This window comes from Bombyx mori, chromosome 10 (assembly GCF_030269925.1).
Source record: "Bombyx mori chromosome 10, ASM3026992v2".
In the NCBI taxonomy this organism is placed as follows: Eukaryota; Metazoa; Arthropoda; class Insecta; order Lepidoptera; family Bombycidae; genus Bombyx; species Bombyx mori.
Window position 1 is genome coordinate 8,760,415 of NC_085116.1, and position 26,583 is coordinate 8,786,997.

Genomic DNA, 26,583 nt, shown 5'->3' on the forward strand with positions numbered 1-26,583 from the left:
AGATATAAATATTTCCGATTTTAAAGTTCCGTACTCAGATTTAGTTTATTCAATTAAACAAAATATGATGAAACGTTGGTCTAATTACTTGTCTAAGTCCAGAGAAACGAAAGGTAAATGGTTAGCTGAAATAGTCCCAGTACCTAGTACTAAATCTTGGTTTGATAATTTTAGATTCTTCCCGGGAAGAGCCTTTATATCGATTATTTGTAGATTACGTATAGGCCACGGCCATTTTCCTGCGCATCTTTTTAGATTAAAGTTAAGTGAATCAGCTGCATGTACTTATTGTAACTCTGGCATGTGTGATCTAGATCATATTTTTTTTAATTGTCCTGAATTCAATCAACAGAGATTATTGTTTAATGCATTATGTAAAGACACAGGCTTAAAATCTATTCCTAATTCCATTCAAGGTATTTTAAAGCTTCCACAACTATTCTCAATAGTGTATAATTTTGTACTTCACACTATAGAACGACTATGAATGTATAATTCATGAATGTATCATAGGTCTCCTGCTTATGTGCAAGTTTAATTATTTTTTTATAACGACTCATGTTCTTTTTTGTTGTTTGTTGAAAGAAAACTTGTATTTTTTTATAGTAAGTTCTTGCAATTCATTTTGTCATTAATTTGTTGTTTTCAATTATTTGTAATTGTTTCTTGGTTTGGTTTGTTTCGTTTATTTGTGTTTTTATTGTAAGTTCTAGTTCATGTTCTATTTTTTTGTAAAATTAGCTTAAGCTGATGGCCGTGTTGCCAATGCTTTCAATAAATTAAAAAAAAAAAAAAAAAAAAATAAAATCAGTGCAATTCACAACCAATCACAGATCTTGATGTATACATAATAACAATTTTGATTGGATCATGTGACACAGCTGTTTAAGGGCTTGCCACAAATTACTAATCTGTGCTACAAAATCAATAGCTTATTGGGACTTTTTGACGGGAACGCGTGGAGTGAAGTTATGTGATTTGTTTTATTTTGCCTATTTAGTGTTTCTTCAGGTTTAAATGTGTAATAGCGCTGGTTTATCAACTGTTTAGTGTCTGTGAAAGCGCACAAATATGGGAAAATGAAACAACGCCGCTGAACGTAATTTCTCGGGATCCTCCAAAAAGTCCACTGAAAAAATCTCAGTAAATGACAATTTTACTGAGATTATATTTCACCCCTTAACATTTCATTCATTTTAATCAACCTCATTTCATTTCATTCATATCATTTTTCATTTATAAAAGTTTTCAATAAAATTAAAATAAGACTTGACCTAAAGGTCTTAGTTACCAAGTCATAAAATGTCTTAAAAATAAAATAAAAAATACATAGTATCGCATAGATTAAACACTTATATTAGGTACCGGTAAAATGGGGCGTTTAGGGATTGAGAGGCGAATCGGGAAAAAACCGGAAAAATCTTTCGACGCTCAATATAAGTTTTATATTCGTTGCAAAATCTTCCATTTTTTGTAGTTTAATAGTAGAATGTTGAAAGTTCACAAAACAACTCTGAATATGCATGATAATAGCTGCTAACTTATAAAAAATCGCGTTTCAAATTAACTTCCTGTGGTGGTAATTATTTTAGTGCTAGAAACTTTGCTCTCTTTTATTTATTTGATAATAATAGAAGACGACTATGATTTATAAACGTTATTTAGTGTTTGAACCAGCATATATATTAAAGGTAAGTCTCAGTTGTTATTGGTTTTAATGTATTTGATTAAATAAAAATACATGTAAAAATCTGTTGTTTTTGGGGATATTAGGGACGTCTTAGGTACAAATAACAACGAAAAAGGGGTCAATTGGGATGAGAATACGTGAAATGGAAACGACCTAAGTATAAATAGGTACAGGTTTGTAGGGTTGTCTATGTAGTTATAACAATATTTTTTTAAATTTGTTGTTAAAAATCTGGTTTATTCGAAGCGAAATTGGGAATAAGTCTTTAGTTGAAATAGATAAGCAATTTAATATAAGTAAGTCGATTTTGCAGAGACATGTAACAAGATCAATGAAATCTCAAGGTGGACAAAAATGTCTAAGTAATACTTAATAAAATATTAAATATTTGTTCAGAGTGGGGGTATTCATCTGATTAATCCATGGAATAACCGACACACCTAATCTCTTAACCCAGATAGAAATATCAGCACTGTCGATTGCACCTATAATTGAGGTGATGTCTGCCATGTACTTTTGTCAGTTTTTAAATTTTTTTTATTGATGATCATTTTGTTGGTGCAACTAAATAAATAAATTAATTAAAACTATATATAAAAATAAAAGTAGTGCCAACCCTAGCCAATTTCTCATTTCATCCCAATTAACCGCAATTTTCGGGTAAATAGGGATTACACCTATTTTTGCATTTTTTGCTTAAACTGGAATGCTAGTTGCATAATTTTAAATTGGACAACAAAGATGCCCCCAAGACTCAATCATTTTGATCCTGATATAGCATTATATAATATTAAGTGTATAATCTATGATTATATACATCAACAACTACCTTAAGATTAATGTCGAGGAAAGCGCGGGAAACTTCGTTTATGGTAGACGTATTTTTCACGGTGGTGAAAATTTAATTTAATTTTATAGTTAAAACGCGGAGGATAAGCTGGTAGTGTAAGTTTTAGTAATATATGTAATCTTTGTATCATATTTGTGTATAGTGTCATCGTATAGTTGGTAAGTTTTTATAATTTTTGTAAATATTGTATGAACGAGCCCCCCGATCTCGATCGGGGGGATGATGGCTATGTTGGCCTGAATCTCCCCGTGGGATCATATGTAACTGTTGTTTCACAAGATGAATTTGATAAAATGGATACGGATTGTTCCTTATCATCTCAGACAGGTGAAGGAAGTCGTAAACGAACACGTTATCTACGCCTTTGTCGGCAGTGTACGAAAAGGAGAAATAAGAAAGGTGGTTCTAGCGGTGATTACTGTCAGTGCGAAAGTTTATGCAATATGGAAGATGAGTCAATTTTAATAAAAAAGATTACTTCTAAAAGTTCTAAACCTATATCTCAATCGACGTCATCTTCACACTCGCAAAATAATAATAATTCACATAAAACGTCCTCTCAACCATCAACATCTTATACGGAAAATTCAAATATCTCTCAAGACTCTAACGCGGGAAATTCAAATATCTCTCAAGACTCTAACGCGGGAAATTCAAATAACACGAAAACTACAGTAACCAATACAGACTCCCGTTGGATCGGCCGGACTGAATATGTTCTTACTGATGTTTCCCCTTATTTGATACACGTTCAACGTATACAAAGTTCACCTGATGACGGGACCGTTCTCCATCCTATAACTTTTGGCAATTTTTTAAAACAGAACAAATTTGAAAATATTATTCCCGGTAGTGTAAAACGTATAGGAAGAAATAGGTGCGTAGTTGGCTTTTCCGATTACAAAGACGCCAATAACTTTCTTAACTGTAATCTTTTAGAAACGAAAAAGTTAAAAGCCTTCATTCCGACTTTCAACGTAACAAGGATGGGGCTAGTTCGTGGGGTCCCTGTAGATTGGAGTGTAGAGGAAGTTCAACGAAATGTATCCGTTCCTTTAGGCTGCGGCAAAATACTTAAAATAAGACGTTTGAATCGCAAGGTGAAAATTAATGACTCGGTTTCTTGGAAACCCTCTGAATCCGTTGTAATAACGTTTGATGGGCAAGTTTTACCAAAACGGATTTTTATGTGCTATAATGCTCTTCCAGTAGAGATATATATTTTTCCTACAATACAATGCTATAAATGCTGTCGTTATGGTCATACCAAAGTACAATGTCGTTCTAAGACTCCAATATGTTATAACTGTGGAGGTCAACATGCAGGTGTCTCATGTGACAGGTCAGATGAAGATCCTCTATACTGTGTAATGTGTAAAGTTGAAGGGTCTCATGCAGCGATAGACAAGTCATGTCCAGAGTTTGTGAGACAGACAGAAATCAAACTTAAAATGGCTCAGAGCTGCATGTCTTACGCAGAAGCCAGTAAATGTTTTCCTTCTGTTAAGCCTTCATACGCAGATGCACTAAGCTCAACAATTCCAGAAGTACCGAAACCTGCATATGTTCCCACACCGAAGTCTGCATCTCGTAACAATTTTATTAATTCATCTTATAAAAAGACAGTATTTTTAAAACCTCGCTCTCCTCCTAAGCATCAATATGGTTATGATCGTGTTGTTCATAAAAATTTATTAAAAGATTTCCAGGTTTCAGAGCCTAAAAATGGCTGTGCTCTGGTAGATAAAAGTAAAGAGGAAGAAAACTCTGATGTCTTAGAAATGATACTAGCTTTATTAAGTACTTTAATAAACTCAAACTTACTAAAACCGTCCCACGTTGCCTCTATTAATGAAAAAATAAAATCAATTAATGTTAATAAAAATAATGGATTGCAAAATAATTCAATGGAATTGCAGGAGTATTGTTCCAAAGAAACATGATTTAATATATTTGTTAAATAAACATTCTCCTGTTGTTGTCGCATTATCCGAGACGTGGTTAAAGCCAGGATACCTATTTAAGGTCCCTGGATATACCTGCTTACGTGATGATAGATACGATGGCTATGGTGGTGTAGCATTACTCGTCAGGAACTCAATTGATTTTTCTAGAATATCGTTTTCTTCATTAATCTCTAATGATGCCATTAATATTGTCGGCATCAAAATTTATAATATTTCTATAGTTTCCATTTATCTCGCTCGTTCCTCTTTTATTATTCTCAATAGCATTAATAATTTACTCTCTTCACTTAGTGATCCATTCCTACTATTAGGTGACTTTAACTGTCATCACCAAATGTTTGGTTGTGGCACCACTGACACCAATGGTGTACATTTAGTAGAAATATTAGATTTACAAAACTTGTGTTTACTTAATACTGGCTCACCAACCAGACGCACAAAGCCTAATGAGAAGCCTAGTGCAGTTGACTTATCAATTTGTACTCCAGATCTTGCTTCTTCTCATTCTTGGTACACCTCATCATCTACTTTTGGCAGTGATCATTTCCCGATTATCATATCCTCTCCTATTAGACGCCCTCCTTATCAAAAACGAGAACCTCGTGTGAAATATAAATTAAATAATGCTGATTGGTCTGCATTTAAGAACCTTGTCGAATCTAAAATAAAAGATTTGCCTGAATTAGTTAGCGGTGGTGAGACCAATTCTTCTAGAGCTTTGGCTACATGTTTAATAGAATCTGCCGATCAGATTTTTTCTGTTAAACGAAATCCATCTAATAAGATTCCATATCCTCCATGGTGGGATAGAGAATGTATGGATGCTGTAAGTAAAAGAAAGGTAGCTGAGAGAGTCTATGCTGCGGACATGTCCAATGAAAACTTAGATATTCTCAATGAAGTTATTTGTATTACACGTAAATTCCTCAGAGATAAAAAGCAGGAAGGCTGGAAAACATTTTGTACTTCTTTATCTCCTTCTACGTGCCCTACAGAAGTTTGGCGCAGTATTAAACGATTTCGGTCTGCTTTCAAAGAATCTTTATCATCATCTTCACTTCCCCCTTCTTTAACAAATGCCTTTTTAGACAGATTAGCTCCTCCATCAGTTGCTGAATCGATCTACTTTCCTTTAGAATCATCTTTGACAGATGACTCTTCCTCTTTAAACTCTCCTTTTTCACTACATGAATTAAAAGGTGTGCTTTCACATGTTAAAGATTCATCTCCAGGTCAGGATGGTATTATGTACTCATTTTTATCTCATCTTGGTAATAGTGCTTTAATGTATTTTTTAAATTTAATAAATTCAGTCATGGTCACAGGTAATATTCCTGAAACATGGAAGTCTCAAGAAGTTATAGCGATTAAAAAACCTAACAAACCTACCAATGATGTTGCCTCATATAGGCCTATTGCGCTGTCCTCTGTTTTAACTAAGGTTGCTGAACATCTTGTGAAGAATCGTTTGGAATGGTTTATTGAAAACAATAATTTCATAGCCAATAGTCAATACGGTTTCCGGAAGTCAAAATCTACAATAGACAATTTAGCTATATTAACCACAGATATTCGCTTAGCTTTTTCGCGCGATGAAGATATTGTAGCTGCCTTTTTGGACATCGCTGCCGCTTATGATAATGTGAACATTTCTATTTTACAACGCAAATTATTAGAGCTACAGGTTCCTACATTATTAATTCATTTTATCATCAATTTACTATCCTGCAGATACATATCATTATTCGTTCAGAAAGACGGTAATACTACTGAGTTAAAGCGTACAGTTTTTAAAGGCCTTCCCCAAGGTTCAGTACTTAGCCCACTTTTATATAACATTTATACATATGATTTAGAATCATCTTTATATTCCCACATAAATGTGTTACAATATGCAGATGATTTGCTTTTTTATTCCGTAAATAAATCTATAGATATCGCTTGCAATTTCATGTCTAATTCACTTAATAGTTTAAATGTGTGGTTAGTTAAAAATGACTTAAATTTATCCGTATCCAAAAGTTCAATAGTTGTATTTTCTAAAAAACGTACAACTCCTGTCATAAATGTGACCTTCAATGGTCAATCTCTGCCATATCAAACAAAAATTAAATTTTTAGGAGTTATATTAGATTCAAAATTGTCTGGACTTGCCCATTATGAACATATTGATATGAAATGTGCACAGCTACTTAATATCATGAAATGCCTCTCAGGTGTATGGTGGGGTGCTCATCCGTTTTCTATGAAACTTGTGTATAACGCTCTTGTAAGATCTGTTCTAGATTATGGCACATTTCTATTAGATGGTGGAAGTGTCTTGGGGAGTAAAAAACTTGATGTCATTCAGTCAAAAGCTTTGAGAATTGTGACAGGAGTGATGAAATCTTGCCCAACCAATGCATTACAAGTAGAATGCTGCGATCCTCCTTTAAAATTAAGAAGGCAATTTCTAAGCGATCGATACTTGTTCAAATCTATGCAGTTTTCTGACCATACTCTTCATGGAAAACTGCATGAATTGAACAATATTATTCAGACATCCCGTTATTGGCGTCACAAATCATTACCATGTCTAATAAAAAGCTTTCGTAAATTTTTAACAATACACAGCCACATTCATCGATCTCCATCATTATCCATATTTATGACACAATTCAATTCTTTAATTCTAGCTCCGGATATAAGATATGATATAGGTGTCGGTAAACAAGATATTCTGGAGACAAATATTCGTTTCATGAGTAGCGTTGAGGAACAAAATTGGAGTGGATGGGATTATATTTTTACAGATGCCTCTAAAATCTCTATTGATGATTGTGTTGGAGTCGGTCTAGTTCATTGGCAACATAAAATAATACAAAAGATTAAACTTCCTCCTGAATCCTCTGTTTTTACTGGAGAGTGTTTTGCTCTTTTAAAAGCTGTAGAACTAGTTATTTTATTAAAATCTAAAAGAACAATCATATTTTCAGACTCAAAAAGTGCACTACGAACTATTGAAAAATTTCCATTCCAAATGAAACCTTGTTATCCTATTATTTGCGAAATACGTGATAAGCTTTTGATATGTTCTCAAAGAAATCACACCATTATCTTTGCATGGATTCCAAGTCACTGTGGGATTAAAGGGAACGAGAAAGCCGATCAGCTTGCCAAAGAAGCTATAAAGGATGGAGACTTAGTCCCATACATTAATTATTGTCATGATTTGACTGCTCTTCCCAAAACCTATCTTTGGGAGTCATGGAATGATGTTTGGTTGAGAAGCAGCAAGTTCAAAGGCAAACTTTATGCTGAAATTCAACCCTCGATCTCCAGTAAACCATGGTTCTTTAAAGCTAAAAGTTCTAAAATTGTCACTTCTATCATTTCCAGAATGCGTTTAGGACATGTATGTACACCTCATCATTTAGCAAGGCTTCGTATTGTTGATAGCAATATTTGTGAGTGTGGAGAAGATATTGGTGATCTCGACCATATTTTCTTTTCTTGTTCCCAATATGACCGCACCTCCTTTATGAATTCCTTACAATTATTACAGGTTCCGTTTCCGACTAAAATCTCCTGCCTTTTGCTTTATCCTTTATTGTATTATAATGTATTATCCTCTTTCATAATCAATAATAATATTAAGATTTAATATATTTAATTTATTTTTATTAATTTATTTCCATATCTTGTTTTTAACTAGCTTATCCTTTTGTTTCCTTTTGACGACTTTGTCGCGTGTAGTTTCCCTACCTTTCACTTGAAACTGGCATAAAGTTAAAACTATTGCCATAAAGGAAAAAAAAAAAAAAAAAAAAAAAAAGATTAATGTCTAAGTAGGTGTAGGTAAAAAAAACGCGGGAAACCTTTGAATTTGGCGGGCGCGGTTTTTGTTTGAATTTGTTGAAAAATATTTTTTTTTAATCTATTAAGTGATCAGAATAGTTAAAACTTGTATATATTTGTAATTTTTATTATTATTTAAATTTTTTTGTATTTTATTCTTTTTTTCTTCGAGTTGGGGTAAGTTTTTTATATTTATATGAACGAGCCTCCGGACCCGGGGGGCACAGCGCCCCCCGCGGTTGCATTTGTCACAATCTCCAACGAATCCGGAATGGATTCTGACTGCTCTTTGGTGTCTAAAAGGAAGCTGAAGCGTAACCAGCTCCACAAAATTTGTAAAAATTGTAACAAAAGGAAAAGAAAAAATAATACAGAAACATTTAAACAATCGGACTGTCAATGCAAAGACGAATTTACTGAGAGCACTATTGATTTGCCTGCACCTGGTCCTTGCACTGATACATCTTCAAAGCCCGTTCCTCCCACTGATATGTCTCATAAAGCCTCCACACAAATTGGTAGGGCTAGTTATGATGCCAATGACCACGGCCCGTTTGTGGTACACGTGCAGAAAATACAGTCTGCTGATGATGATGGTACAACATTACACCCAGTTGTGTTTGGCAGATTTTTAAAAAAAAATTTTTTCAAAAATATTGTTAATGGAAGTTTGAAACGTATTGGCCGAAATAAAATGACACTTTCTTTTAATAATTATACAGACGCTAACAGCTTTGTCACTTCAAACTGCTTAGCTACAAACAACATGAAGGCTTTTATCCCAACTTTTAACATTACGAGGATGGGTTTAGTTAGGGGAGTCCCAACTGAGTGGTCCCCTGAAGATATTATGCAGAACACTAATGTACCCATTGGGTGTGGGGAAATTCTGAAAATTAGAAGACTAAACTATAAAGTCATGATAAACAACACACCCACATGGAAACCTTCGCAAACAGTCGTGTTTACATTTGATGGACAAGTTTTGCCCAAACGTGTATTTATGTGTTATAATTCTATGCCTGTTAAATTGTATATATACCCAACCATCCAGTGCTTTAATTGTTGCCGCTTTGGGCACACCAAGGTCCAATGTAGGTCAAAGCCCAGGTGCTTCAAGTGTGGTCAGGGCCACACTGGAGATACTTGTAATGTGGAGGAAGACTGTGTATCTTGCTGCTTATGTTCTGGGCTGCACTTTGCTTCGAGCAAAAAGTGTCCATGAGACAAACAGATATTAAAGTAACAATGGCAGAGAATAGCTTATCCTATATTGAAGCGTCAAAATTACATCCCCCCATTTCTAAATCATTTGCTGATATTGTATCCTCTCTCCCAACTAAATCTGTTCCTGGTGGAAATACAGTATTGCCTGGTTCACCATCCTCACGTACAATATCTTATAAAAAAACAGTCTTCACTAAACCCAGAACTCCTCCTCAACACAGTAAAGGTTTTGATCATGTAGCACATGAGTCTCTTGTAAGGGACTACAATATGCCAGAGCCTTCTAATGGATGTGCATTACCATCCTCGTCTAATGCAAATTCACAACAGACAATAGCAGAGTTAATTACTATATTGATCAAATTACTTTCTGAACCCAATTTATCTATACCGTCCCACGCTGCTAATTTAATTCGTACTTATACTAATATTAATAATGGCCAACATGGACAAGTTAGTTCAATGGAATTGCCGCAGTATTATAAACAAAAAGCATGAAATTATACATATTATAAATACTTTTAATCCTTTTATATTTTCTCTATCTGAAACCTGGCTAAAGCCAGATTTTGTATTCAAAATCCCTGGTTATTCGTGCTTAAGAGAAGACAGGGCTGATGGATATGGTGGTGTATGCCTACTCATCAGAAACTCTAGCACCTTTTCTTCCTTCCCTCTCCCTTCACATAGTAACTGCTTTTCTGTCATTGCAGCTATTGTTGATGGTATCTGTTTTGTCTCTATCTATGTCCCTCATCCCTCCTTGCAAATCTTCAATGAAATTAAAAACTTAATTTCAGTTCTTCCTCGGCCTTTCATGATTCTGGGTGATTTCAACTCTCATCACACATCTTGGGGTAGTTCAGTATCTAATAGTTATGGTTATGAATTATTAGATATCTTAGACATGTATAGCCTGTGCATTTTAAACTCGGGTTCTCCTACTCGCCTCACAAAGCCTGGTGAAGTAATTAGTGCCATTGACCTGTCCATTTGTACTCCCCAGTTAGCATCTTCTCTATCTTGGTCTACTTTGTGTTCCACTTATAATAGTGATCACTATCCCATAATCATTTCATTTCCCTGTAAAAAAAAGGATACAATGTGTATTCAAAACTCTCGCCTCAAACACAAAATCATAGACTCTAAATGGAGTCAATACACGTTATTAATAGAAGAGAAAATTAATAATTGCTCAGAAGTTAATGTCATAGATAATAATTATTTCAAAGCTATTTTGTTAGAATCGGCTGATAATGTTTTTCCAAAGAAAAAGCCGCGTAGTAATAAGTTGTCATCTCCACCGTGGTGGGATGAAGAATGTACCAATGCTATACAGAAACGCAAGGCAGCAGAGCGTAATTATCGCAATAATATGTCTATGAAAAACTACGAGGCATTAATGACTATAATGAAAGAGGTTAGAAAACTATTTAAAAAAAAGAAATTTGACGGGTGGAGGAAATTTTGTAGCACTATATCACCTGAAACACATGCTACTGTCATATGGCGAAATATCAAAAGATTTAGATCAGCTGTCAATCCTTCTAACGCATTGTTGCTGCCTATAGAATTAGCAGATCAATTCCTTGATCGTTTGGCTCCTCCTTCTGCTCCACTCAACGATCCTATCCTGTCTTATAAGCAATATAACTCTGATGCCCCTTCTCTAAATCTAACTTTTACGTTAGTGGAGTTAAAAGGTGTATTAAATCACGTCAAAGACAGTGCTCCAGGGGAAGATGGGATTCCATATTCCTTTTTGTCTCACCTTGGCGAAAAAGGATTAAATTACTTTTTAAATTTAATAAATAAAATTTTACTGACAGGTGACATTCCACCGTCATGGCGAAGTCAAATAGTATTGCCATTTTTAAAGCCGTCTAAGGTACAATCTGATATCAAATCATATCGTCCGATAGTTTTGTCATCGGTGATCACAAAAGTTGTTGAACATTTAATTAAAAATCGGCTTGAATGGTATATAGAAAATAACGAATATCTGTCCCAAACTCAGTTTGGATTTCGAAAAGGTAAAAGTGTGGGGGACAATTTAGGCATATTAGTTACGGATATTCGTAATGCTTTCTCAGATAAAAAGTCAGTAGTTGCTGCTTTTTTGGATATTAATTCGGCTTATGATAACGTTCTATTACATATTCTAAAAAGTAAATTAGATAAATTAAAGGTTCCCTATTTTTTAACTAATTCCATTGTAAATCTTCTTTCGGAGAGGAAAATTATTTTAGATGTTGGCGGCCCTTATAAGCCTAGTAGGCTGGTATGGAGAGGTTTGCCACAGGGGTCTGTTCTGAGTCCTTTATTGTACAATATTTATACATATGATCTAGAAGGTTCAGTCGGAGATTCAGCAAGTTTATTACAGTATGCCGATGACTTGGTTATTTATGCCTCTGATATGTCTGTAAGTACTGCTGAACGATATGTTTCCTCCTCTTTATCTTTGCTAAAAATCTGGATGGATGCAAATGGCCTTGATCTGTCTCCCTCAAAAAGTACTGTTGTACTTTTCACCAAATCCCGTACTCCTTGCTCACTTAATATAACATATGATGGGGATATATTACCCATTAGGAATCAAGTTAAGTTCTTAGGAGCTATTCTTGATTCTAAACTAACGGGTCAACCACACTGCGAATTTGTGGTTAGTAAATGTGAGCGAAACTTGAACATGCTGAGATGTCTCGGTGGGGTTTGGTGGGGTGCTCACCCGGCTACACTGAGGTTGGTGTATAATGCTGTCATTAGAAGTGTACTGGATTTTGGGACCTTTTTCTTAGACCCAGGTAATGTGGCTGGCTTTAGAAAACTAGATCTCATACAGTCTAGGGCTTTGAGGATTGTTTCTGGTGCCATGAAATCGAGTCCGGTTAATGCTCTGCAAATAGAATGTTGTGACCCTCCTTTAAACTTAAGACGTCAATATCTGTCCGATAGATTCATTTTTAGAATTGTTCAGTTCCATAATCATCCCCTCATTTCGAAACTAGAGTTTCTTTCTAAAAAAGTACCCTCTTCACATAAACCTTTACCTTGTCTGTTAAAAAGTTTCCTGAAATTCAAACAATTACAAGCCCCAACTCATTCTTTTCAGGTGCTTCCTTTATTTGGCGCTTCTTATGATTCTCTCTTACTTTCTCCAGTGATTTGCTTTTCTCTTGGCATTGAAAAATCTGATTTTAATGCCAATGAAAATTTTAATTGCAATGTCAATAGTAAATGGCCTAACTGGCATCAAATTTATACAGATGCATCTAAACACTCCAGTGGGTGTGTTGGTGTTGGAGTGTATCACAAACAGTACAACATAGTTCAGAAAATTAAATTACCTCCGGAATCATCGGTCTTTACCGGTGAATGTTTTGGACTATTAAAAGCTCTTGAATATGTGCTGTCTTTCAAACTAAAAAAAACCGTTGTATTTACTGATTCCTTAAGTGCATTACAGAGCTTAGCAAAATTTTCACTAAAACTTAACCCTTTTTTTCATGTAATATTTGAATGTAAGAGAAAGCTGTTGCACTGCCAATCACACAACTATTTAGTATCATTTTGTTGGGTACCTAGTCACTGTGGCATATCTGGAAATGTGAAAGCTGACAGTTTGGCCAACAGTGCTACTGTGACCGGTGACGTATACCCGTACAAGAATTTTGGCCATGATCTTGCTGCTTTGCCCGGCATATGCCTCCACAAATCGTGGAATATGTGTTGGGAAGAGAGCGGCCGGATTAAGGGTCGTTTCTTGTATGCTATACAGTCTTCCGTTCCCAGGAAGCCATGGTTTGCCAAATTGTCGTTTGGTAAAACCGCCACTTCTACTATAATTCGTATGCGTCTGGGACATAACAGCCTTCCAGTTCATTTGCACAAACTTGGTATCGTAACTGGTACCGCCTGTGAGTGTGGCGAGAGTTATTGTGACCTGAATCATATTTTCTTTGCTTGTTCTTTATATGATCATTCTTCCTTATATACTTCTTTAGTATCTGTCTCTGTTCCCCTTCCTACTAATATTTCTTTACTTCTTCGAGATTTTAATCCCCTTGTATATAGTATTTTAAGTAGGTTTATTTTAAATAATAACATTAAACTATAATTTTGATTTATTTTCCCTGTTATATAATTATTCTGATTTTTTTTGTAAATTCAATTCGTTCTAAATCATTTATGTTTTGTTGCGATAAGTTTCCTTCGTTTTTTATTATTTATAAACTGTAAATAAATAAAACGGCGAATTATAAAAACATTATTACTTGACGCTGGCTAATGCACAAAACGTGCCAGAGCCAAAAATAAAGAAGAAGAAGAACTACCTTAAAATTGCTCATAAAGTTGGAATTTGTCCCTAATCGCCCCATTTTACGGTACCTATTGCATGTAAATCTTTGGTCAAAATTCGTTTAAATAATGTTTGGTTTATAAATATTAATAAATAATATAATTTTAACTTTAAAATTACTCTGAGTTATTGGTTAATTTAGAACAAGTATTTAAATAAAAAAATATGTAAGTGTGCAAAGCAAATGATCATGATTTGTACAATAATTCACAATAATAATGTTTTAAAGGCACTTTTCATAAAATTATAGTACACTCTTTTTTTTCAGATGCTTGCACAAGATAAAATTAGATTAATTATATAGGTACATGCAAAAAAGAATCATTAGAACGTTAATCACAAACTTTGGAAACGCTTGTGTTTGGAAAGTCTTCTTTTATCTACAGAAATGTCTGAGTGGAAGCATCTAATAACTGAATGGCTGAATGAATACACATCTTTGCAAGAAAATGAAGTTCAAAGTTTTGCAGCAGAACATGAACATAATCATGAAATTGCTACAGCCATCTTTAATTTATTTTACTGTGAAGATGAAACTGTAACATATAATTGTGAACTCGAAAATGACGCTCAGCTTGTACAGGTAATTGTTCATCGGTATTGCAATTTTTGATGAAATAGAAATATGGGTAATATGCATATTTAACCAATAGAAGTGGATATAAAAAAAAATAACAAAATTAAAAAAATATTATTTAAATGATTGATCATTTAAATAAAACCAGTGTAAATATAGGTAAATGCACATAGCTTTTATGACTACTCTATAACTATATGATGTTTTCTGCTCATTTTTGTACAAAAGCTGTTCAATTCTTACCTTGTTAATAGAAACGTGAATTTAAAGTAGTGAACTCAATAAAAATAATGCTATCCTTTATCTATTAATAACTCCATAGAACCTGACTGCACACTCAAAATTTGTAGCATTTGTAACAGTACATTGTTAAAATAATAAAATCAAACCCAAAATGTTTTTATTCCAGCAGGTCTTTGCTACAGGTGCTTTGAAATAGTCATACTTTCACTGGCTTGCCTCCAAGTTTCACTGCTGACAGAATTGAAAACTTCTTTTGTTAAACTTCAAACTTCCTTTGTTAAAATTTATAAATTCCAATATCAAATAAAAAAATACAAAAGTTTGAAATGAAATCCTATTTGTAAAAATTATGTAAATTTGGTAAAATTCTCAGTATGAAAAATAGCTTTGTCTTATTTCATAAATGTTATTGTTACAGATATTAGAGAATGTTTGTACACAACTATTTAGTTTCTATAGATCAAAAGAAATACAACTTCAAAGATTTACGTTACAATTCATTCCCACTCTTATATATAATTATTTGAGCTCTGTGGCACAAGGTAAAAAAAAAACATATAGGTGCATAGAAACATTGCTAATTGGTAAGTCAAATTTTTTTGTGTGAAATCACAATTACTGCCTAACAAATCAAAACATTTGTAGTGATTGTTTTTCAGGCATATACAACTTTGAAGTTGTAGATGAAAATGGAAAACCGAAGGTTGTGTCATTCAGACTTCCATCTTTAGCTCAATCATCAATATATCATGAGGTGAATAATTTTTTTGTTATATTATGATGATTTTGTGTAAAGTCATGACATACTAGGCTGCACTAAAAGTATCGGGAATGGAATATTTCCACTGTTCCTGTCATATTAAAATCTTTTTAATTGAAAAATCCTTGGTTTTAAAAATCGAATACCATTTATTTATTTAAAAAAAGATTCTCGGTCTTGTCACAAGGTTTTGTCAAACTTGTTTAGTTGTTGAGAAAATGGAATTGACTCGAGAAAATTCAAGAGCGATGATTTATTATGACTTTCGAAGTGGTTTAACACAAAAACAGTGTGTTGACTGGATAATTTCTGCATTTGGCAATGAAGCCCCATCCAAAACCATAATTTATCGCTGGTTTGCTGAGTTTCAACGTGGACGTGTCAAGCTCAGTGATGATCCCCGTCAAAGTCGTCCAAAAACTGCAGTCACACAAGAAAACGTTGATGCTGTGCGTAAGCTGATTGAGGAAGATCGACATGTAACATACCGCGAAATTCAGGCAACTTTAGACATTGGCATGAGTCAAATACAAATAATCTTGCATGAACAATTAGGTGTAATAAAGTTGTTTTCCCGATGGATACCGCATTCGCTCTGTGAAGAGCAAAAAGCGACTCGCGTTACTTGGTGCGTCAGAACTCTCGAAAAAATCCACGCAGGATCCTAAAATGCTGTATACAACATTGTATCAGGTGACGAATCCTGGATATACGCGTACGAATCCGAAACAAAAAACCAGTCACGAGTTTGGGTGTTCGAAAATGAGTTAAAGCCAACAAAAATTGTTCGTTCACTGAGTGTTGCAAAAAAAATGGTGGCCACGTTTGTCTCCAAAACCGGCCATGTTACGACTATTCCTCTTGAAGGACAAAGAACGGTTAATGCGGAATGGTATGCTAGCATTTGTTTGCCACAGGTCGTTTCTGAACTCCGTAAAGAGAACTGCAACCGCCGCATCATCCTCCATCACGACAATGCGAGTTCTCACACCGCGCACAGAACAAAAGAGTTTTTAGAGCAAGAAAACATAGAATTATTAGACTATCCGCCGTACAGCCCCGACCTAAGCCCTAATGATTTCTATACTTTCCCTAAAATAAAGAATAAATTGCGTGGACAGAGATTTTCATCACCTGAAGAGGCTGTGGACTCCTACAAAACGGCCATTTTGGAAACCCCAACTTCCGAATGGAATGGTTGCTTCAATGATTGGTTCCATCGTATGGAAAAATGTGTCAATTTCGCGGAGAATACTTCGAAAAGCAATAAATACATTTTTAAATAGTAATGTTGTGTCACTTCGTTAATTCCCGAAATTTTCAGTGCCGCCCTCGTATGCTACATATAAATAAAGGAAAAATTGAAAAATGTATACTATATGCTGATTTAATTACATCTAAAACTCCTGTAATCTGAAAAAAATACTCAGTACTCTTCACATGATGAATCTGAAATGTTATTGCATACTAAAATGTAATTTTTTTAAATCTATTTCAGCCTCTTTCTTTAGGGGCTCAGTTTTTGACTGAAAGTGCACTGCGTAGATGGGAAGAATGTAATACGAAATTGGTAAATTGGGGCCCGTTGCCACAAGTCGATGTCATCAATGCTCAGAATAGATTGAAAATTGTATCAGCACTTTTATTTGTATACAATCGCCAACTGAGTCTTCTACCTAAACTTTCTTTACGACATTTATGCATTGCAGCTTCAAGGTATTTCAGAAATTTGTATTGTACATGATTGAAAACATTTTATACTAACTTTTTTTTATATTTCTAGAATTGTGACCCATGGTTTTGAAAAAAAGCAAGGAAATGATTCAAAACGTGTTCCAAGAATAGCAGTATCTCCTAGTTTCTTACTAGAGTTGATTGCAGGTGCATACTTTGCTATGTTTAATGAATTCTATACTCTTGCCTTGCAAGCAGTGAAAGATGTCGATCAGAGAGCTCAATATGAATTATTCCCTGAGGTGATGATTGTAACTAGTGCTGTGATAAATTCACTGAAGAATAATGCTTCTGGTACGTAGTATTATACAAAATATCAAAGAACTTTAATGCTTTCACAAACTTCCGCTTTCACCAAAAACGTCTGACATCACATTAAAAACCTCAATTATGATACCTAACCTTTAACTAGTAGGAATTTATTAGTTACTACATTATTGTAGATGTTATATTCCTCCGACACAGTCAAGTCTAGCTTTGCTAAGTTTATTGATGATATGTACCTATTACTGTTAATACATTTTTAATTTAATAATTTGAAAACTTTACAGGACAACCATTTGATGGGCCAATGGGTATTAGTGTTGCATTGTCACCAGCAACTACAACGGTTACCATGTCCAAATCTATGATAACAAATGCATCATTCCGCACTAAGAAACTGCCAGGTGAGAACTTAACATCACCAAGAAAAAATCTGTTCATTGTTATATACAATAATTGAATAGTTGGAACCGATACGTAAGTGTCTTAAGGTAGCGTCAGAACGCTACTTCTACAAAGCAGCGCGACATGATAGCCCTCTTATCGTAGCCGCCTAATCACATATCCGACCCAGGCGACGTGGCAAGGCAAAGCCAGCCTCGCGCGAACTATGTCTTGTCGGATCCCTCGGATCTACACTATGTACTTATAGGCTCTTCAAAAGTTGGACGACACAGCCCAATAAGTTTCTCGCCGGATGTTCTCAGTGGGTCGCGTTTCTCATCCGATGGTAGCAAATTCTCTCAGGTTGAGTCCGTGAGCCCACATACCCGTCCAGGCGTAGCTATAATAATAGCCCCTTAAGCTACGCGAATAAGTAGGAAAAAATACTGAATAGCAATAACCTTGTACACACTGGCTGTTTTTTTAAATTTGTTCCTTTTAAACTAGAAACTCCATAAGTAATCAATAATTCATCATAAATTATGTATTTTTTTATGCACAAAGTTATTTGTCCAAGAAGACTACAGTACTGTCATGCCTTTTTTACTGTGTACCAAACTGGCTCCTTTAAAAACAATAAAGCAATTATTAGTGTCTCAATAATCTATATAAATTGCATCGTAATTTTTATGTTTCTTGTCTCTTTTTGATTGCATAGAACAAGCTCGCTGCCTGTCACTAAGTTGTTATCAAAGCCTGAAAATGAAATAATTTCGCCGCGTACCTTTGGACAAAACGTCCAAGTCTTTAATTATATGAGGGCTGTTTCACCCTTTAAACCGAAACTCATGATTAAGTGTAGTCTTGCAGTGGCGCGTCTTGCTTTTTAGGCTTTGTATTTCATCCTAAATTTGAAACTCGTATGATATCATTTGTGGATTAAAGCCAGCAATATATTTGTAAAATAAGATCACAAAAAAATTACCATATAAATCATAAATGATTGATTACAATTTTTTTTTTGTTTTTATCCAAAACAAATATTATAATAGAGGTAAAAACTATATTATTTTGCAATATCTTTTGCTCATTATTTTTAATTTCATTATTTTGACTTGTTTGTATGCAGATGAATCAAAATATTTGCTGCCAAATACTTGTACATGAGAAAATTAAACAATTTGGAACACAGTGCATGGACAAGCGTATCTAATTATTATTTTTCCTTCATGTAACAAATATCAACTTTGTTTTCGACAAATTTAACGAAAATCACAGTTCACAATAAACCTTACTGACTTTTAAAATCACAAGTATACCTATATAGGGTACTAAATTATATTTTGTAGACATAGCAAACCATAAGAAAGGTTTATTTGAATATTTATGTCACACTGCACCCTAAACACGTCACAAAAAAAAGAAAATTTAGATAATACATACTTTAATCAAACTTTATTATTGATCATGACTTTTGCACTTGCAACACATCGAGATTTGAAAGCATCCCTTATATTATTATTTATTGTCGTTCAGTTCCAACACAGGCGGATTATCCGTAAGGCAAACTAGGCACGTGCCTAGGAGCGTGTAGTTACAATGGGCGAGCGAGCTCAGAATTTTTAAATAAATAAAGAAAATAACATATCGACGATTAAGAACTAAATGCTGATCTACAATCTAAATCAATAAATGGATTATTCCTATTCGGCCTATTTCCCAGAGCAGAGAGGAATCATGAATTTCGATGTTCGTTCTGTCGTCCCGCTTGATTTCTTCACCGTCATATTTCATTCACGCATTAGCGTTAGTACAAGAGTCCTGGTCTACTAAAGTCTAGGGTTTGATGATACAACGTCATCGTAATTGCAAAAACAACTAGTTAAAATTTATAGTATTATGATGGCCATTTATGGCCGGTACAGGGGCGCCGATAAAGTGATTGTCTAAGGCGCTCTGGGCCTTTAATCCGCCACTGAGTACCAAACAATAATTTATACACCATTGTAATAAACTTACAGATCGAATGGATGCTTAATCATAGAAATGACAAACTCATATTGTATTTAATAATTTCAGTCCTAACAGGTATGCAGTATCTTTGTGAATACCAATTGTCACTTATTTAATAGATAAACACAGCTCAGCACGTGTCACGTTCAAGTAGCAATTACCTTATTATTTAGTAGAACGTGCAGCTTAAAACAAAATTATACTTTCAGACGATATTCCAATACAAGCCGGACAAGCGACAACAGCCGAGTCCACCGATGTGCTGACTTCAATTACCGAGGAAGGCGAATCGGAAACTGCTCCGATACAACGCGGCATAATTGCTCGAAATTCGAAAGCCAAACTATCTTCTTTCCCAGTATTAGGCAAAAAAACAAAGGATACTAAAGATAAGGGTAACGAAAAGAAAGTGATACTGAAGGAATCCTCAAAAGGCATATGGAATTCTCTCAGTGGAGGCAGTGGAGACATGGTGGACGGCTTACAAAAAACAGCAGATAGCTCTGTTGAAACCAATGGAACCTCAAAGGATGAAAAGATATCTATGACATCAGTACATAATAGTTCAGAAAACTCGGACACGCGTTCACATATTACACCAGACTCATTAGATATTGATACTACTCCACGCTTTGCTGCCATGCAAGTTAGTTCAGTGTAATTTGAGTAAACCAATCCGCTGGTAATTATTAAAGGGTTGTATTAAGTTTGGTTAAAATTGTTATTGTTATGCTCATTTTAATATAACTTTATTATCAAACTGTGATTAAAGGGAGATTTCTGGCAATGTCAAAAGTATAATTTAATGAATAATTATTTATTGGATGTTATTGTTTTCTTAATTGCTGTGATGTCAACTATTAAAATGATTACATATAAATTTATTCTATGTTATAGTAAAGAAAATAAATTATGTCATCCAGATTTGGTGGTTTAATTTATTTTTAATAAAATTGAAGTTCGCCTGCTAACAAGCTAGAGTCTGCCGAAGGGAAGCGATCTCGGGTAGGTTCTGGGGGTGGGTGGCAGATTGTTAACATCCCTATTAGGACTTGGACTTGTGGGGACAACACTAGGTAGGCAGCTTCATTATCGATTTGGTGCCTAACCTTCGATATGTATGTGACCGTGGTCTGCACGATAATACGCCCGGTGTACTCCAATTGAGCGATCTGACAATGACGGTGTTCAATTACACAGACAGGTGTCATTTTTTCTAAGATAACAAATACCACGTGAGTATACATGACGCGTTTTATACATATTTTTTAAAGTTACAGCTGCATACATTTTAACTGTTTCTAGGACACCTACAAATAGGTAATGTTCGTTGCTTTTAATATTATAATAGTATTTCCTTAATTTTAGATTAGATTTTTTCTGTTATTAATTATTATCCTGAATAAAAGGATAAAATTTAATACTTAGTGTTACGTATTGGATGCCGGATAGTGTTTACATTATTATTTTTAATTTTCCTCTTCGGCGTTACAAAAATTTTTTGGCTTTGCTCCGATGGTTGAAAAATGGCCGAATGATCACCAAAGGCTTGCGTTCTGAAGCTGTTCATTTTTATAATCTTTTGCAATTTTTCTATTGTTTTAGATTGTTCATCTCGTTCCATTTCATTAATCAATATTGGTAAATTTGCGCAACATATCCATAAATAAAACATTCCCACTGAAACAATGTCATATTAATAACTTATAATCTATTTATTTATACATAATATAGACAATTCAATGTGTGTATGTAAGACCCTTTTCGATGGAATTTTCAGGAAATCTTCAGATTTGCCTAGCGAAAGAAAAAAAGCTATATCAAAATAAAAACTAGAATATTACCAAAGTAATCATCGAATTCTATTAAATAATAATATGAATTATTAAGGATAACACAAAAACTACTGGTTACATCTCTATAAAATATAAATGGGACCAATTTGAAGCACCAATTTTCTAATAGGTAAAAAAGAATCATCAGAATCGTTTCACCTAGAAAAAGTTCTGAGGTAATACACAAAAATAAAGTCGAATCGAAAACCTCCTACTTCTTTGCAGTCGGTTAAAAATCATGAATGCTTTGTGGGTTAAAACACCGACTATAGGTATTACTATTCTGGGGAATGGGTTTTATTTCGCACAGCTATGCTCTTTCTTTACTATGCTATTAGTTCGTGAACATAATACTGTTACGTTGGTAAGAGTAACGCCGTATGTATATCGCCGAATAGCCGAACGGATATCGAAGGTACTAGTAAAATCGAGAAGTACACCGCCATCTATTGTCAGATAGCAAAAACACATGGAAGCTACTCGACTTGCCCAGAATGTTCTCGATATATCTAGGGATGTCGTATCGACTATAGCAGCAGCAGAGATGGCACGAATGCAGTCAGTAATCGGCACTACTCGAAGCGAAACAGCGAACGAATCACCTGAAGCGAAGCGGGAGAAGTGAATTAAGAATTTTAAAGTGTTCTGTGAGTGTTTTAAGTGTTAACACAGTGTTAATTTGCACTTCGGTAGAATTTTTATTTCTCCCGAACCCCAGCGCGTAACAATATATTCAGAATTAATATGTAAAAAATTATGCCTACTAACCACCACAGTCGCGTGACGAGTGCACCCCATTTGCATCTAAGTAAGCCAAGGACACATGGTAATGACATTAATTGCAAAAAACAGTTATTATTTAAGTTGCAAATGTAAGCTTTAGCAGTATCTAAGTGAATATTAGTAAACGTCTATTTCACTATAAAAATAGAACTCACACAATAAAAAACCGCCGAAAACACTAGCTCCAATTAGAACACCAATATCCATCGTATTTTGTTTCAGTATTAACAGCCCAGTAGCAACAAGGGTCGAAAGCATAACGAGTCTTAACAATTCAAGTAATATAAAGGAAACCATGAGGATATTATTTCGCTGAAAAGGAGAACAATCCAGTAGTGCGATATTTTATTGTGATAGTTTTGTCGCCTAACTACTTAACACTTATTATAAATATTAAAAATGATAACAAGTACATCCGTCAGGTCCTCGTTACAGCACACTTCGGGGCAACCCCCTCTGCTCAGGCTCAGTGTGCTTAGTTCGAGTTTTTGACATTCTCGATAGCGTAAAAGTTAAATCAAAGCGGTGAAACGTTTCCCTTCATTTGCCGCTAGGGGCGCTGGTTCAACTGCATACCAATTTGAGTTAAATTTTACGCTATCGAGAACGTTAAAAAACTCGCACTAAGCACACTGATCCGGTGTGCTACTTAAAATATATTTGTGAATTTCGAGAGTTTCTTGCGTTGCTTAGAGAAGTATCGTCACAATTCAGTGCGGAAATAAAGAGGCGATTGCCACTTTCTTCGCTTGTCTTTCTGTTTTCCCTGCATATATGATAGTGCCGTGTATTCGTCGTAACATTACGGTAGGTTGATAAATGGTAGTGAACGAAAAGCGATGCCCGGCCTCTGCGAATTCACCATATCGCAGAAAGAGGCGGCGGAGCTTTTCTCCACTGAAACGCGGCCGCCGAGGTTACGGCAAAAGCAGGCCGAACAATACAGATTGCTACGGACCATGTCCTTGGGAAATCGTAACGCCATAAAAATCTTGGATACTTATTAATTACCTAACTCACCACAAAAGCTCCGTATATAAACATTATGCATATAAAAATGTAAAAACATGATAATGTCACAGTAAACGAAATATACTTGACTGGATCTGAAAAAAAAGAAAATCTTTTATTTTCACATAAAAACAATTGTTTTTTTTTTTTGTAGAGAACACTCACCTTCGCTGACGTTAATTAAATAATCTTCGGCGTAAATAAGATTGTAGTTGTTGATCCATTCGGTGATTTCATCCTCCAAAGTGTTCGCGTAAGTGTAACCCAAACAACACAATATGAGTATGAAAATTGCCTGAAACTAGAGTTTCTTAATAGTAAGAATATTCTATATATAATTTAGATAGATAGAAAAAGGTTGCGTGTACTTATGTACGCGCGTAAGAAGTTATACTTTATTTTTATTAAATTTATTTCTTTTTTTTTATTTAAAAGTTTAATCAATTTGAAAAAAAATCGAATAAACAACATCCTCAAACACGCATATTGGACATCCCTTTTCTTGACATCGTATAAATTCGGTAATTCTCGGTACGGTTCGGAAAGTTCACCTGCGGTTATATTCAGACTCGCCAAGTTACGTCGGTGGTATTGTAATGAGCGATTTAGTGGACAACTTCATTCTGTTAATATTGTGTCACGGTGTGCGCGCATCGTAGAATTTCACTGTCATCAATTTTTCATAACGCGCCTAAAGAAGTATAACTTCAATAAAATAGAATAGTCTATTGCTATTTGTTTGCTTTGAAAGATTATCATATTTTATTTTTTAATCTTTATTTTTTATTGCTTTGATGGGTGGACGAGCTCAGCCCACCTGGTGTTAAGTGGTCACTGGAGCCCATAGACATCTACAACGTAAATGCGCCACTCACCTTGAGATATAAGTTCTAAGGTCTCAAATATAGTTATAACGGCTGCTCCACCCTTCAAACCGAAAGACATTACTGCTTCACGGCAGAAAGGCAGGGTGGTGGTACCTTTTTTTTTATTGCCCTTGTAGGCAGACGAGCACACGGCTCACCTGATGGTGAATGGTTACCGTCGCCCATGCACTTCAGCAATGCCAGGGGCAGAGCCAAGCCGCTGCCTACCGAAACCGCGCGGACTCACAAGACGTCCTACCACCAGTAGATCACCCGTAATCAGACCACCAGTAATCATAATTATGTATTTAGTTTTATTAGGTATATAACGTAACGTTACTGACGCGTTAGCTAGCTAGCAACCGTTTTCCCGCTCTCATTCTAGTACCTACAACTGAGAATTTGATTGCACATCTCGCCCTAGGTAGAGGTTTTTGTTTTATTATACGTATATAGGCTCTATTGCTTAATATTAACGATTTATTCAAAACAGGAACTCACCAAGCAAAAAAGTCCGATTAAAATTCCACCTAGTCTTAAAGAAAACCAAAAACAACAACTGTAAACTAATGCCATTTTTTTTCCAAAGAACTATTAAGCGCCTACTTTTCATATTAAACTTATTTCATTTTTAATACTTAAAATACAATAATTGTCTGGCCTGATTTCTGGGATTGAAAACTACAAATGCCGTGGTTGCGTGAACACCTGCCATTGTCCAATGTAAAATGTAAATGTAGGATGTATACCTGCCATTCATGACACATATACGTGATTCTATAACTTTTTGTTACGTTAATTGCTTAGTATTGATTCACTAGATTTTAAAGATTGATAACGTGGACAATGTGAGTTTTTTAATATACCTACTGCTACACTAAAAGTAAACAAACATATGTCCAAATCAGTCCAATTATCAAAATATAAAAAGATCTAAAATCAGTCCGGTGCATTCGTATTGAGCGATGCACCGGTGTTCGAATCTCAGGCGGGTACCAATTTTTCTAATGAAATACGTACTAATCAAATGTTCACGATTGACTTCCACGGTGAAGGAATAACATCTATACTATACTAATATTATAAAGAGGAAAGATTTGTTTGTTTGTTTGTTTCGAATAGGCTCCGAAACTACTGGACCGATTTGAAAAATTCTTTTTCCATTAGAAGCCGACATTGTCCCTGATGAACATAGGCTACTTTTTTTATTTTTTGTTTCATGTGTGTTTTAATGTTTCCGAAGCGAAGCGAGGGCGGGTCGCTAGTCGTGTAATAAAAATCAAACCCGCAAAATTATAATTTGCGTAATTACTGGTGATAGGACCTCTTGTGAGTCAGCGCGGGTAGGTACCAACACCCTGCCTATTTCTGCCGTGAAGCATTAATGCGTTTCGTTTTGAAGGATGAGGCAACCGTTGTAACTATACTTGAGACCTTAGAACTTATATCAAATCAAATCAAAAATTTTTTATTCAACATAAATGAAAGTACATACTTGTTGAACGTCAAAAGAACTACCGCCAATTCACAAGAACTAGCCTCCGTCCTGAGAAGAATTGGCAAGAAACTCAGCGGGCATGTCTTTTTTTTTACATATAAAATTATTATTTATTTATTTTTTAATATTAGATTTTTTTAAATATGAATTTTTTACACTGAGTATTATAACGTAACAATTACTACAATATTGAAATGCCTGGAGCGAGCAACTCATTCCCACTTTGTGCAATCTTCTAGATAATCATTGACTTTATAGTAAGCTTTATTGCACTGATGTTCTTTAATAGTTTTCTTAAACCTATGTATATGTAGGTTCTGAACATCATGTGCGATTTTGTTGTACAGGCGCACAGACAAACACCCGAATGAATTTCGTATCTTATGTAACCTACTCATCGGCACAACAATATCTCAAGGTGGGTAGCGCATTTACGTTGTAGATGTCTATGGGCTCCAGTAACCACTTAACACCAGGTGGGCTGTAAGCTCGTCCACCCATCTAAGCAATAAAAAAAAGGTGATTCTCGTCTAAAACTTATTTTAACATTTCCATATAAATTGTCAACATGATGTGTATAAGCGACTAAAAGTTTTTAATTATATACCTACTATTTGTATTTTTTAATAAAATAGGTAGCAATCTACTGCAATATGTCCCTTATTTTTTTTACCGAAATCA

The 26,583-nt window shown here is 34.8% G+C and overlaps 3 protein-coding genes and 1 long non-coding RNA gene across 18 annotated transcripts; 2 read left to right on the forward strand and 2 right to left on the reverse strand.

The window, feature by feature from the left end:
• Positions 1-903: 903 nt before the first annotated feature.
• On the forward strand, positions 904-20,833 carry LOC101740317 (hyccin). 12 transcript variants are annotated; one of them, XM_062670588.1, is made up of 9 exons: positions 942-1,099; positions 1,478-1,691; positions 14,203-14,517; positions 15,173-15,338; positions 15,414-15,508; positions 17,013-17,230; positions 17,298-17,542; positions 17,800-17,916; positions 20,119-20,833. In XM_062670588.1, exons 3-9 carry the CDS (start codon positions 14,323-14,325, stop codon positions 20,568-20,570), a joined length of 1,488 nt encoding a protein of 495 aa, XP_062526572.1. In that variant the 5' UTR covers positions 942-1,099; positions 1,478-1,691; positions 14,203-14,322; the 3' UTR covers positions 20,571-20,833. The 12 variants fall into 12 exon arrangements, 11 of the variants coding, with proteins under 11 accessions (XP_062526571.1, XP_062526570.1, XP_062526572.1 ...); XM_062670593.1 differs by having other exon boundaries at positions 943-1,099; positions 14,321-14,517; XM_062670590.1 differs by having other exon boundaries at positions 943-1,099; positions 1,593-1,691.
• LOC119629044 (RNA-directed DNA polymerase from mobile element jockey) lies at positions 2,742-10,360 on the forward strand. Of its 4 annotated transcripts, none has more exons than XR_009974045.1 (2): positions 2,742-6,776; positions 7,183-7,391. XR_009974045.1 is itself a non-coding variant. In XM_038013543.2 (2 exons), exon 2 carries the CDS (start codon positions 7,248-7,250, stop codon positions 8,148-8,150), a length of 903 nt encoding a protein of 300 aa, XP_037869471.1. In that variant the 5' UTR covers positions 2,759-6,730; positions 7,183-7,247; the 3' UTR covers positions 8,151-10,360. The 4 variants fall into 4 exon arrangements, 3 of the variants coding, with proteins under 3 accessions (XP_037869471.1, XP_037869470.1, XP_062526578.1); XM_038013543.2 differs by having other exon boundaries at positions 2,759-6,730; positions 7,183-10,360; XM_038013542.2 differs by having other exon boundaries at positions 2,761-6,776; positions 7,183-10,360.
• Positions 13,687-14,958, reverse strand: LOC134199522 (uncharacterized). Its single transcript, XR_009974046.1, has 2 exons — positions 14,755-14,958; positions 13,687-13,807 (listed from the first exon to the last, which is right to left on the reverse strand). It is a non-coding gene; the product is annotated as an uncharacterized LOC134199522 (long non-coding RNA).
• On the reverse strand, positions 20,686-25,096 carry LOC105841429 (uncharacterized). The gene is made up of 5 exons (XM_021347070.3): positions 24,906-25,096; positions 23,704-23,839; positions 23,548-23,633; positions 22,683-22,839; positions 20,686-21,589 (listed from the first exon to the last, which is right to left on the reverse strand). Exons 1-5 carry the CDS (start codon positions 24,978-24,980, stop codon positions 21,327-21,329), a joined length of 717 nt encoding a protein of 238 aa, XP_021202745.2. The 5' UTR covers positions 24,981-25,096; the 3' UTR covers positions 20,686-21,326.
• Between the last annotated feature and the right edge of the window lie 1,487 nt (positions 25,097-26,583).

Bases quoted from the DNA above. Each gene is read 5' to 3' on its own strand.
- LOC119629044 (XM_062670594.1), top strand. From the start codon at position 4,413: ATGTTAATAAAAATAATGGATTGCAAAATAATTCAATGGAATTGCAGG.
- LOC101740317 (XM_062670587.1), top strand. From the start codon at position 14,323: ATGTCTGAGTGGAAGCATCTAATAACTGAATGGCTGAATGAATACACA. The intron at 15,339-15,413 runs GTAAGTCAAATT...ATTGTTTTTCAG, and splicing joins CATAGAAACATTGCTAATTG to GCATATACAACTTTGAAGTT. The intron at 15,509-17,012 runs GTGAATAATTTT...AATCTATTTCAG, and splicing joins AATCATCAATATATCATGAG to CCTCTTTCTTTAGGGGCTCA.
- LOC105841429 (XM_021347070.3), bottom strand. From the start codon at position 24,980: ATGGCATTAGTTTACAGTTGTTGTTTTTGGTTTTCTTTAAGACTAGGT. The intron at 23,840-24,905 runs GTGAGTTCCTGT...AAGAAACTCTAG, and splicing joins TAATCGGACTTTTTTGCTTG to TTTCAGGCAATTTTCATACT. The intron at 22,840-23,547 runs GTGAGTTAGGTA...TCTCCTTTTCAG, and splicing joins TTATATACGGAGCTTTTGTG to CGAAATAATATCCTCATGGT.